Source organism: Herpailurus yagouaroundi, unplaced genomic scaffold (assembly GCF_014898765.1).
Source record: "Herpailurus yagouaroundi ecotype Mexico unplaced genomic scaffold, PumYag 166, whole genome shotgun sequence".
NCBI classification, from domain to species: domain Eukaryota; kingdom Metazoa; phylum Chordata; class Mammalia; order Carnivora; family Felidae; genus Herpailurus; species Herpailurus yagouaroundi.
In genome coordinates, this window is record NW_024412407.1 from 2573156 (window position 1) to 2585820 (window position 12665).

Below are 12665 nucleotides of genomic sequence, written 5' to 3' on the forward strand. Positions count from 1 at the left end.
GGTGGCTTTGGTCCTGGTGGCTTCCCTGGGGGAATCCAGGAAGTGACTGTGAACCAGAGCCTCCTGCAGCCCCTCAATGTGGAGATCGACCCCCAGATTGGGCAAGTAAAGACCCAGGAGAAGGAGCAGATCAAGACCCTCAACAACAAGTTCGCTTCCTTCATCGACAAGGTGAGGGCAAAGCTCAAAGGTGGCATGGATGGTTTTGGCTGCCAGGGGATTGGTATACAAAGATGCCAGTAGGATCTGCCAGGCTCATAGGTGAGGTATTGGCTTCTTCTTTTTTTTTTTCTAATTTTTTTAATGTTTTATTTATTTTTGAGAGAGAGAGAGAGAGAGAGAGAGAGAGAGAGAGAGAGAGAATGAGCAGGGGAGGGGCAGAGGGAGGGAGACACAGAATCTGAAGCAGGCTCCAGGCTCTGAGCTGTCAGTACAGAGCCCGATGTGGGGCTCAAACTCATGAACTGTGAGATCATGACCTGAGCTGAAGTCTGACTCTTAACCAACCGAGCCACTTGGGCACCCCTGAGGTATTGGCTTCTTGTCCTGGTTCTACCTTGGGCCCTTTAGGACAGCGAACATGACTCTTTTGCTCTTCGGACCCCGTTTTCCTAGCTGTGAAACAGGGGAAGGAAAGGGAATCCAGTTCCCAATTTCCTTCTAGGGATAGGACTAGGGAAAATGAAGTGAGGGTCCAAACATGCTCATTCTCCCTTTTAAGACTGGGGTATTAGCCATGAGCTTATTATAGCTAACATTCAATTTCTCTTGCAAAGCAACTTCTGGGTAATTGAACTGGAATTGAGCTGGAACTCAAACTTGCATTACTAAGAACTGTGGAACTATCTCTTAGTGGTGGGTCTCAACAACTGACTCACCTTTAAATAAATTTTTTTTCCTTAAATGTTTGTTTATTTTTGAGAGCGAAAGAGAGTCAGAGCAGGAGCAGGAGCATGGCAGAGAAAGAGGGAGACACAGAATCCAAAGCAGGCCTCAGGCTCTGAGCTGTCAGCACAGAGCCCGACGTGGGGCTTGAACTCAGGAGCTGCAAGATCATGACCGGAGCTGAAGTCAGATGCCCAACCAGCTGAGCCACCCAGGCTCACCTTCTTGATTCGAGCTGTCTATGCTGGGGCAGGGAAAGGTGTGCTGGGTCTGGGGGAATGAACCGGGAGTGTGAAGTTAAACCCAAGTCAGCTGTAAGCTGAGGAACTGGAAGGGGAAACAATTAGGGACAATATGGCCCAATTTAGGAAAAGTTAGACCTTGTTGACTATTTTCAATGCCTGTAGGGAGGTAAAACGTTCACTTGAAAAACAATTATAAATAACTTTATTTATGCTGGCCTCCTGTAGAGGTGTTCCAAAGGATCCTAGTAGAATAAGGTAGTGTTGAGTGTGACCCTTAGCTTTGTCACGTAGTAGCCACGTCACTTTGGGCAAGTTAAACTGTTTGAGACTCTGTTTCCTTGTCTACAGAGGAGATATAGTAACACCTCCTTTACAGGTGGTTGTGAGGATTAACTGAGATAGAATAAGTGAAGATACTAGGTATAAACATATTCTAGCTCTCACTCGTCTAAATTCTCACTCTTCCAAGTTAAAAACAAAACACAGCACAACAGAGGTTATCGCTGATTGGAGAACTGGGTTCATTTTCTACTCTTTGGGCTGCCTGGCCCCACTTGCCCGACTCAGGAGGCTGACTCCTTGTCTTTCTCACCTGATGCAGGTGCGGTTCCTGGAGCAGCAGAACAAGGTCCTGGAGACCAAGTGGAACCTGCTCCAGCAGCAGACCACAGGCACTGGCTCAGGCCCCAACAACCTGGAGCCTCTCTTTGAATCCTACATCAGTTTCCTACGCAGGCAGTTGGATTTGGTTCTGGGGGAGAGGGGGAACCTGGAAGGAGAGCTGAAGAACATGCAGGACCTCGTGGAGGACTTCAAAAAGAAGTGAGGGCCCCAACTGGGGAGTTCTGCCTTCCAGGGGATTAGCAGGGAGGTGTAGCCCCGGTTTGAGATTTTCACTGTCCCTGACTGCACCTTCAGTCAATACTCTTGGATGGACTTATCGAGTGAGGCATGACCAAGCGGAAGGGGTCAGAGGGTGGGAACTGAGACTTCTAGGTGGCTGATTCTGACACGTTTCTCAGGCTCTGGGCAGGCCCCTCCTACACTAACTTAGGTGGATGAGAGAATCTTCCCAGAATTAAAAATGTTTTGGGGTGAAGAGCCCTCCACACTTACTGTACATGGGAAGCACCTTGGAAGCTTGTCAGAAACACATATTCCTCTGCTCCAGACCTAGATATTGTGAATCAGTAGGTGTGGGGCAGGTACCAGGAGTCTAGTGCCCCATGGTTCCCGGGGGGGAGACCACCTGGCTGATGGTCTAGGGCCACACTTTGTAAAACACTCTTTCAATGTGTCCAGTCTAGTACTCTGTTTCTGTAGCTTCAATCGACCTTGTCCTGCATGTCTGGGGTTGTAGTTGATACCCTCTGAGGTCTGTGAGGTGAGGAGGGAGCTCCAGATATCTATGGGGTCAGGACCCACAGGGGTGGGTTCACCCGTTTCCGGGAAGCCCCATCTTGGGTCAACTGCACAAATCTGGCAGGCACCGCTCTGTGCTGGGCTCAGTGCTGAGCTCTGGGAATCCAGTGGCAACTCAGATTGACGTTGCCCAGAAACCTTTTCTCCTGGAATCATTCCATTTTCAGTCTTCATGAGATCCAGACCCTTTGGGGGAGATTTTAGTCATTAACGAGCAGGAATCTCATAACCCTGGTGCATTCAGGAGACATGAGTTCATTCTTAACCCAAATTCCTGTAAGAAGCAACTCTTAATGGAAAGAGAAACAGGGAGGGCAGAGGCAGAAGCACCCAGTCTGAGCACATACCTCTCTGGGTCTCACGTACACACATTGCGCTTTGTGACCTTTGTCACAGCCAGACAAGAAGTCACGCCCCTGGCGCCTCCTCCCCGCCTCCCCTCCTCCCCTCCTCCCTCTCCCATCTCCCCACACTTCAGCCTGTTACCTGGGCTTGGAGGAAGGAGGACGAGGCAGCGGCCTGAGCTTTGAAAGGCCTTCAAGCAGGATGGGTTATGTAATTCTAGGGGCTCAGCGCGCAGCGAAAATGCAGGGCCCTTGTTAAAAAATCGGGTTGGTGCCAGCAGAACATTAAACTGTTAGGACTTTCTGAACTCAGGGACCTGTGTAACTGCACAGGTCACACGCCCATGAAGCTGGTCCGGTCCCCTGGTGAGAAGATTCTGGATGAGTGCTTGGGATCCTCAAATTTTTTTTTTTTTTTTTATTTCTGGAATGTCACTGTGCAAATATGTGCTTCTTTCTGTCCCAGATATGAAGATGAGATCAACAAGCGCAATGCAGCTGAGAATGAGTTTGTGGGGTTCAAGAAGGTGAGCGAGCGGGGAGGAACAGATCAAGGCTCTATTTCTGGGCACCACCCCCATGGAGTCAGGGCAGAGCCAGCAGCTCTGGGGCACAGTGACCCTATGCTGGGTGTGGGGTTTATATTTTTCCTGACAGTTTTGGAGATGAAGGAAGCAGCTCTAAATAGGCTATTGGTGAGGAAAGATGCCTTACAATGTCGCTGTGACTAATGGACTGATCAGTAATGCGAACAAATAATGAAGAATTTGTGTGTAGCATTAATCAAGGTTTGCAGCCTACAGGGTACCCTGGATGGTATTAATAAGAACAATCAGCCAATACTCGCAGCTGACTTGATGGTAAAGATGAAGTAGTGAGAAGAATAGAATATCCTCCTTTCTATTCAGGAGGCTGGTTACCTGGTACCAAACCTCCAAAGTCACATGTTAGATAAATGTGATTTATCTACCCATACTCCATGCCTGGCTAATATGGTTTATATTTTGTTAAAGCATCAGGGTTTGGTTGGTCAAGGCAACTTAAGGGAAGAAAACCACTTTGATTTTCTATTAAGAGGGAAGGTGAGAAGTGGAAATTAGGGGGAGGACGGGGGGGGGCACAAGAGGAGGGACAAAGGCTTAGGAAAGAGCTGTGGGTGGTAAGGGGGCTGCGGGTCATTCTTTTGGGTGTCTGACTGCCTGTCTGCACACCGCGCAGGATGTGGATGCTGCGTACATGAACAAGGTGGAGCTACAGGCCAAGGTGGACAGCCTGACAGATGAACTGAACTTCCTGAGGACCCTCTATGAGATGGTGATTCCTTGATTTCTTGCTTTGCTGAGCTCCAGAGCCTTCCTGTCTGCATCTTCTCTGACATGCTTCCCAAGCAAGACCTTAGGGGATAGTTAAGGGGCAAAACACTCACAAAACCAGCAACAGAGCTCGGAACTCAGCTACACCCTACCTGGGAAATGCTAACTTAGCTTACCCAGCCTGCATAGACCTGGGCCACAAGGCCAGGGTCCCTCTCTGACTTCTTTGTTTTCCTTCTGTCTTCAGCCCTTTTTGTTCTACACCTTCCCTCTGGCTCCTATGCCAGTATCACAGCTAGTTCCTTCAGAGCACTCCTCCCTACTCCAGTCCCCTGGAAACCCACACAGTTGAGCTCACTGACTGATACTCTCAGGCTGACAACCTTATTCTATTTGCACATTTAACTTTTTTTCTTTAACTTTGTTGCCTGGCATCTTTTAGGCTGTAGCCAGGCCTGAAATGCAAGCTTATTTTTCTGACTGTTCCATTCCTGGCCCCATTTTGGGGATATCTCTGCTGGTAGAAGATTCTTGGACTTATTCATTCCCAGCATCTCCTGGGGCCAAGGGATGGTGAGAATGACCATCCATGTTCCCTATAGGAGCTGTCTCAGATGCAGAGTCATGTCAGTGACACGTCCGTGGTCCTGTCCATGGACAACAACCGCTGCCTGGACCTGGACAGCATCATCGCCGAGGTCAAGGCCCAGTATGAGGAAATTGCCCAGAGGAGCAAGGCAGAGGCTGAGGCTCTGTACCAGACCAAGGTGGGAGCCCTCTCCTTGCCTGCATACTCTAGGTTTAGGTCCCGCTGACCTTCATCAAGAATATTCTAACACTTTGTGAAACTATGTTGATTGGTTTCCCCTCTGTCAGCTTGGGGAGCTGCAGACCACGGCCGGCAGGCATGGAGATGACCTCAAGAACACTAAGAGTGAGATCATGGAGCTCAACAGGATGATCCAGAGGCTGCGGGCCGAGATCGAGAATGTTAAGAAGCAGGTGGGTCTGGTCCTATTGGAGAGATCCTGGAGGTCTTCTGGGCCATGGGGAGAAAGAGGAGCAACAACTGTGCCTCTGCCACACGCTTTCTCTGTCCTTCCATGGTGTCACATGTGGGATAGCAGTCTCTGGGAGACTCCATTCTCCCTGAGATTCCCTCAGAAATCTTTCAAGTTCCCTAAGGAGAGATGGTTGCTCCTGCTGGCTTTCCCAGCAAATCTTGCAATTGTAGGGAGGGCCTTAAACACTCCGTTCTCAGTAGGATCTACCTTCTGTGAACTATTTGTCATGAACTTCACATTACCTCAATGGCTGATTTGTGTCACTGGAATAAACTGATTAGGCAGGGGAGTATTTAACAGTCTTGCAAAAAACCAGTTACCAGTTACCACTACTGCCTTTACCAGCGAATCAGTGTTCCTTTTCTTTAAAAAAATTTTTTTTTTACATTTATGTTTTTTTTGAGAGACAGAGACAGAACACAAGTGGGGGGAGGGACAGAGAGAGAGAAAGAGACACAGAATCTGAAGCAGGCTCCAGGTTCCGAGCTGTCAGCACAGACCCTGACGTGGGGCTTGAACTCACAAACTGTGAGATCATGACCTGAGCTGAAGTCGGACACTTAACCGACTGAGCCACCCAGGTGCCCCAGTGTTCCTTTTCTTGATGAGACAGGAGTTAGTTTCAGTGGGCCATAGATAAATAGACCAATTGCAAAATGGACTTCTGTTTTCTGGGCATGTGCCATTGTGGTAAGGGATGGAGGGATGCTGAATGGAGAAAAGAACTTTCAGGAAAAATCAGCTGTTTCTTGATCACTATGCTAATTAGTCTCCTACCTCCTCCTGGCCCAGAACGCCAACCTGCAGGTGGCCATCGCTGAAGCTGAGCAGCGTGGGGAGCTGGCCCTCAAGGACGCCAATGCAAAGCTCCAAGAGCTGCAGGCTGCCTTACAGAAGGCCAAAGATGACCTGGCCCGGCTGCTGCGGGACTACCAGGAGTTGATGAACGTGAAGCTGGCCCTAGACATGGAGATCGCCACCTACCGCAAGCTGCTGGAGGGCGAGGAATGCAGGTGAGGGGCTGTGGGGCCAGCATTCTCCAGATAGGATTTTAGAGTGACCTTTGATAATGAAGAAAGAGAGCAAGATGATTGGAGAGGACAACTCAGACAAGGGGTAAGGAACCTCCTGAACAACAGAATTTAGGATTCAAGTGCCCCCCATTTTTTTTTTTTTTTTTTTTTTGTCAATCAAGATCGTCCAATTCTCCTATTTACCATGGATATATGTATTACACAGCTCTGTTGATCATTCTTATGAGCAATGAATACGGAAAAGTGCTTTGGGGTTATGACAAAAGTTATAGTGATGTCCACTGGAACTTTTTTTTAAATGTTTATTTATTTTTGAGGTGGGGAGGGGCAGAGAGAGAGGGGGACAGAGGATCCGAAGCAGGCTTTATACTGACAGCAGAGACCCCAATGCGACGCCCAAACTCACTAACTGTGGGATCATGACCTAAGCCAAAGTTGCACACTTAATCACCTGAGCCATCCAGGTACCCCTGGAACTTCCCGAGATGACAGAAATGTTTTATGTGCTCTCCAGTACCGTAGCCATTAGTCACTTGAGTACTAATGGTTAGTGCAACTGAGGAACTGAGTTTTATACTTAATTTAATTTTAATAAATGTGACTAGCTTCATGTCACTAGTAGTTACCATATTGGACAGCACAGTAGAGAGAGTCTTGTAACTTTCCACCCCTGAGGCTGAGTCCACAGGGCAGGTGGCCGATGCACACATACTCTGGAAAAATAGCACAGCATCAAGCAGCAGTTAAGGGCTTAGGGAGTGGATATCAAATGCCAAAGGATTGTCAAGAATTGAGAGATCTTTCTGCTGACTAGTTGCTCCATGCATCCTGTGTTGAACCTCTGTCCTCAGGCAGCTCCCAATCTGATGGAGGAAGCAGAACTCAGGGGTGAGAAGGAAGCTTATGGATTTTTTTTTTTTTTTTATAAATCAATGAAAGGTGTGAGAGTGAAGATGGTGCTATGTGTACTGGGGATTGTGGGATAAGGACAGAGTGGTCGACCACAGGGGGGCCCACACTGGCAAGGGGTGCAGACGCACTCCATGTCTGCTCAGATGTGTGGACGTGCCTGCTCCATGAACATGAATGAGGCACAGAAAGATGGGCTGTGTGGGCAGGACATTTTCAAGCTCCTCATGTGTTGAGTGTCAGCCCCTCTCACGTTTTACCTTACCTTGAACCACCACCCCTACCCCCACCCCGGGAAGGCTCACTGGAGAAGGCTTCCTGGGAGAGGAAAATCAGAAGAAAACCAGGGCTGGGTGAGGGAGGTAGAAAGACGGTCTCAGCAGGGGAAGAGTGGTGAGGCGGGACTAACCAATTGGGGGCTGGGTAGTTGAGCACTTTGCCTGGAACAGATGCTCTGGAAACTAAGGGAAAGAGGGCAGACAGATGGAGAAATGGAGGATGGCTGGTGAAGCTTCTGAGCACCTCAACCCCATCCCCTGGCCCCACAAGCTCCTTTTCCTGGGGAGATGTGGTCATAGAGACACTTGGAATAGCCTTCTTCCCCCGAGAGCTTGACCTCTAGTAGGGCAAATAGGGGAACGTGGCTCCCAAGGTAATGAACCCTCAGCTCTGTGGCTAATGACTCATTGCAGAAATAGTCCACATCTCTTTCTCTTCCTTTGTAGGATGTCGGGAGAGTGTCAGAGTGCTGTGTGCATTTGTAAGTAGCCCTTCAAAAATTCTCTCCCTGGGTTGCAAAAAGGGTGGCCACAGAGACACCCTCACTGACTGATCTACAGCAGGAGAGGCTGGCCCATGCAAGGAGACCAGGCCACCAAACAGTGCTAGGGCCATGGCCACACACTCCCCGCCTCACATACGCTGGGAAACTCTAAGGCCAAAGCTAAAATGCCCATGGTCTTGGGGAATTCGCTAGGTTGGAGAACCAGAAATTTCCATGGATGCTGCTGGCTCTTGTTCTTGGGGAAGGACGCCAGAGAGCCAGGCTCACTCTTGTCATTTATTTACAAGTTGAGGCCTCAGAGAAGTTAAGCACCTTCCTCCAATTCACAAGCCAAGCAGGGTAGAGTTGTGATGCAGACCCAGGCTTTTGCCTGAATTGAGTGCCTGTTCTCTGCAGCGGTGATCAGCAATGTCACCAGCACCAGCAGCGGTTCTGCTGGAAGCCACGGAGGGGTCAGTGCCAGCAGCAGCGGTGGCTACAGAGGCGGCAGCAGCAGCAGAGGCAGCAGTGGTGGCTATGGAGGGCTCAGTGGTGGCAGCAGCGGCGGCTACCAGAGTGGCAGCAGCGGAGGCAGCAGCTCTGTGAGCCGGAGTGGAATTGGCTCCGCCTCTGGTGGCATCCAGACCTCGGGAGGCAGCAGCTATAAGTCTGGCAGTGGAGGCAGCACCAGCATCCGCTTCTCCCAGACCACCAGCTCGAGCCAGCACTGCTCCAAGTGATCCTCTGGGGTCACGTGTCCACGCCCACCTGCATCCCTCTCAGCCTGCCACAGCACCTCCTACTTTGCTTGGCATCAACAAATGCCAACCTCAGCCTCGCTTTTCCTCAAGTTCCCCGGAGAAGGGGCTGAACTTCTTCCTGGCTCCTCCATCCCCAAGACCTCTCCTAGGCTAGGAAGGTCCAGCTGCTAGTCCCAGAGGATGATGCCCCCAGATGAGCCTGTGATGGCTCCTGATGATGGTAGCAATACCTGAGCCCATACCACTGTGGGCTTTTCCGGCTTGGCCTGTTCCTACCCTGGCCCATCTCCCTTTCTCACTGGGAGTCGATCGATGGTCTGAAGTAGGCACGTTTCAGCCCCGCTGAGGAGGCGGCGGTGCTAGAGGGTGAATGGTCAAGTTCTCTAGACTGTTGGTTCTCAGGGTGCCTTCTTCACATTGGCATCATGTCCTGACCTTGCCTCTGTCCCCTTAATTCCCCCAGCTGTGGATCCTCTGGTGATGATTATGTTGCACTTTCTTTTCTCAATAAACTGCACTGTATTTCACATTTTGGTGTTTGGCTTTCATTCAGGGAGTCATAGAATAAACTGAGGTCCAAGAGAGGAGAGAAATTAGGTGTGGTTGGTGGTCTTCCAGAAGTTATGGCAGGTATAAGGGATGCTCAATAGTCTTAGCTTCTCCTTTATCCATTTGGCTGGGTTCTTGTGATTGGTCTGCCCAAGAGTATTTATGTTGCTTAAGCGAAGACCCCTCCACTCCCATGGAGGTCTTCCCATCCATCCTCCTGCCTCTGAGCAGACCTCTGGGATCCAGTCTTGGAAAAAGAGGGTTTTGCAGTGCATCAAGGGAAGAGATTCTCCTGGGACTGTGGCTCTTTTGCTCCAAATCCATGCTGGCCAGACACAGCAAATTCTCTTTCTGCAAACACAGCTCCTAGAGTCTGAAGAGGTCAATGCATGACAGCCTCTTTTCCCAGACCAGGTTCTGAGCCAATTAAAAAAATAAGACAAAGGAATGAGCAAATGGAGAGCCAATATTGCCCTTATTATCAGCAAAGCAGATACTGGAGAATACTGTTTACACCTCTGGGGGGATGGGGTTCCTTTATAGGACCTCAGGATTAGACCAGATTTCCTACCTGGGCAGACACAATATAGGGTCATTGTAGCCTTCCTGTGGGTTCAGACCCCTCATGGGACATAGGAGAGCAGAACATAAGCTTGCTTTGGGTAGTCCGATCTTGAGAGATGGAGGGACAAAGCTATGCATGCCCTTCCTTCCTTGCAAACTCACATCAGGCAAGAGAGAGAGAGTAGTAGAGCCACTAGTGGAATTCTCTCCACATGGATGAAAAATTAGGATTGAGGAAGATGCATACTCGCTCTATACTGGCATTTCCCAGCTGTTCTCAGGAAGCTGAAACCTAAACCCAGGGAGGAGAGGGGCAATGAGACAGCCACTGAAGGAAACCAGGAAACTGAGAACTTCAGTGGAGTCTCTGTTCCTTCCCCGACTCCCAAATCCAATCCCATCTGCGTGCCTTTGAGCATGGAAAAATGTGTAAGTCACTGTAGATCATACATCATCTCCCCACACCTCCCAAAGTCAGATCAGAGCTGGACTAATGAGAGGTCGTCTGTACATTTATCTGATGGTCCAAGAAAAGTACCAGGACCTGGCCTCCATGTTCTTGTGTCTGATCTGATCTTCTACGCTCTACCCCATCTGATCTCCAAAATATAGCAGACCTGGTCTCAAGCCTTGGAGGAATCTAATTTTAAAGTTACTACACTTGAGAGTGTAATAAATCCTTGCCTATCCTTTCAAGGCCTGCTGGCAGGAGGTAGCTCCTTCCCCATATACCCTTGGCATAGCTCTAGGTACTGTGGAAGTAGAACAGTCTATTCTGTTTTGCTGCTCTTACTGGCCTTTTAAAGACACTACAAGAAGCATCACCAATCCCTAGGAAGACACCCCAGATGCTCTGCTCCTTGTGCTGCCTAACTTTCCAGGTAGAGGCTGACTGCACTGGACTAACCCAGCTCTCATAAGACTGAAGCAGCAGGGTTTGGGGATGGCCACTCAGTCTCTTATCCATCCATTCCACGTATGGAGAGCTTGTTCCTGAATGCTGTCTTGGGCCTTGCAAAGTATGTGGGGCACACAGTGAAAGTTTGGGGGGCAGTTGAAAGAATGAAGAGAGTAATGAGAGTAGGACTTCCCTCCACCCCGGAATAGGTCACACTCCAAGGCAGGATGAAGCTGAAAGTTGACAGTGAGAGCCTGGCACCTTCTTATGAGCTCTTGCAAGGGGGGCTATGGAGGGAGTTGGCAAAAGACTACAGGATACTTGGAATCAGGGGAGTGGGGGGTCAATCAAGGCATGTTGGAGCAGAAGCCTGGAGCAGTCCTGGGAAGGAGAGTCTGGGCAACATGGAGGTGGGGCAAGGTTACAGGGCGGATGTCCAGACCAAAGCCCAGGAGAATTCTAGGGCTAGCATCACGTTTTATGTTCTTGACACAGGCTGGGACTAAACCACGTGCCAGTGAAGCAGGGAAGCTTCCAAGGTGAGGGCACCATGTCTGAGGCCAGGCTAAGGGTCGGAGAGGATGGAATATCTCTAATATGGAAAGCTGGCAATTCTGAGCTTTCTGAGCCATGAAGAATCCCTCAAATCCATCTCCCATGTGAAGACAGAGCTGGGGCAGCTCTTTGCTTCTGAAGGTAGCCAGGGTATATAGAGTAGGTAGTATCCACCTTTATGTAATGGTCAGAGAGGTGACAGGAGCCTTTCCAAATTGAAGCTTGAAATCCTACCAGTTACGTCTTCAGGATTAAACAATCTGTCTCCTGGAGGCAACTGTTTCTTCATTCTCCATCTTTTATCTTTTATTCTTTATCCCCCACTCTTTCCCTCTTCTTCTAAAGGTCTTCCTCTAGATTACAAAAACAGCACATACCTGTAGCAAAAAATGCATAAAATTTATCAAAATTAAAAAAAAAAAAGGAAAAGAGAGATCATCTATAATTCCACCATCCTGTGACATTTTCCTATGTGTATACACGCACATGCACGCACACACATACATATGGATAGGTACATGTAAATATATCATCTTTTACACAATAGGGCCTTAAAGTACACATTGCTTTGTAACCTGATTTTTCACTTAATCTATTGTGGAATTTATCCAGTAAGCGAGTAGACACTAGAGTGAGATCCTATCATTCTCCAGACGCTGTGCCAGGCTCAGGAATAGAGTGGAGAACACATACGGTCTCTGCTCTCATAGAGTTTACAGTCTAGCTGGGAAGAAACTTACCAAAGAATATCTTACCATAACAACCAATGTAGATGGAGATTTTCTTCTTCAGTGCAGTTTCTTATTTTTACTTAAAAAAAAAAAAAAAAAAAAGAACCAAAGGTACACATTGGGAATTAAATTACTCTTTTTTCCTTCTTTCTAAAGGTGTGACATACATGTTCTCTGGTCATTAATATTCTACCAAACATTTTACTAACCTAAGCCAGACAGAGGCCATTAAAGCTCTTTGCTATCCCTTCCTATTCAGACCGAGTTAGACCAATGAACTTGGCAGGGAGGAGAAGAGAGCTGGAAGGGCAGAGCTTGGAGAATCGCATTTTTACCGAACTCATTCTAACCCCAACCCCAAACCTAACAAAGCAATTCATACAGGAAGGATTTTAAGCAAATCTGCATAAATACTTAATATGCAATAAGAAAAGGATAACTTTAGTCTGTTTCCAGACTATAGTATATATCCACTGATATTCAGTAAAATAGTAACTCCAATGAAGAAAGCATTTTTGCCTTCATAGTGCTAACAACTAAGAAGTACAAAGATTTAGGGGAGCCTAGGCGGCTCAGTTGGTTGAACATCCAGCTCTTGGTTTTGGCTCAGGTCATGATCTCATGGTTC

General features: G+C 48.5%; 1 protein-coding gene across 1 annotated transcript in view; it reads left to right on the top strand.

The window, feature by feature from the left end:
• LOC121038519 (keratin, type II cytoskeletal 2 oral-like) overlaps positions 1–9267 on the top strand; it is a 9636-nt gene extending 369 nt beyond the window's left edge. The window contains exons 1-9 of the mRNA XM_040488023.1: positions 1–171; positions 1732–1952; positions 3363–3423; positions 4115–4210; positions 4812–4976; positions 5086–5211; positions 6066–6286; positions 7942–7976; positions 8397–9267. The exon at positions 1–171 is cut by the window's left edge and continues 369 nt beyond it. Coding sequence (XP_040343957.1) covers positions 1–171; positions 1732–1952; positions 3363–3423; positions 4115–4210; positions 4812–4976; positions 5086–5211; positions 6066–6286; positions 7942–7976; positions 8397–8719 — 1419 coding nt within the window. The 3' untranslated portion in view covers positions 8720–9267. The remainder of the gene's footprint in view (positions 172–1731; positions 1953–3362; positions 3424–4114; positions 4211–4811; positions 4977–5085; positions 5212–6065; positions 6287–7941; positions 7977–8396) is intronic.
• The last annotated feature ends 3398 nt before the right edge of the window (positions 9268–12665 follow it).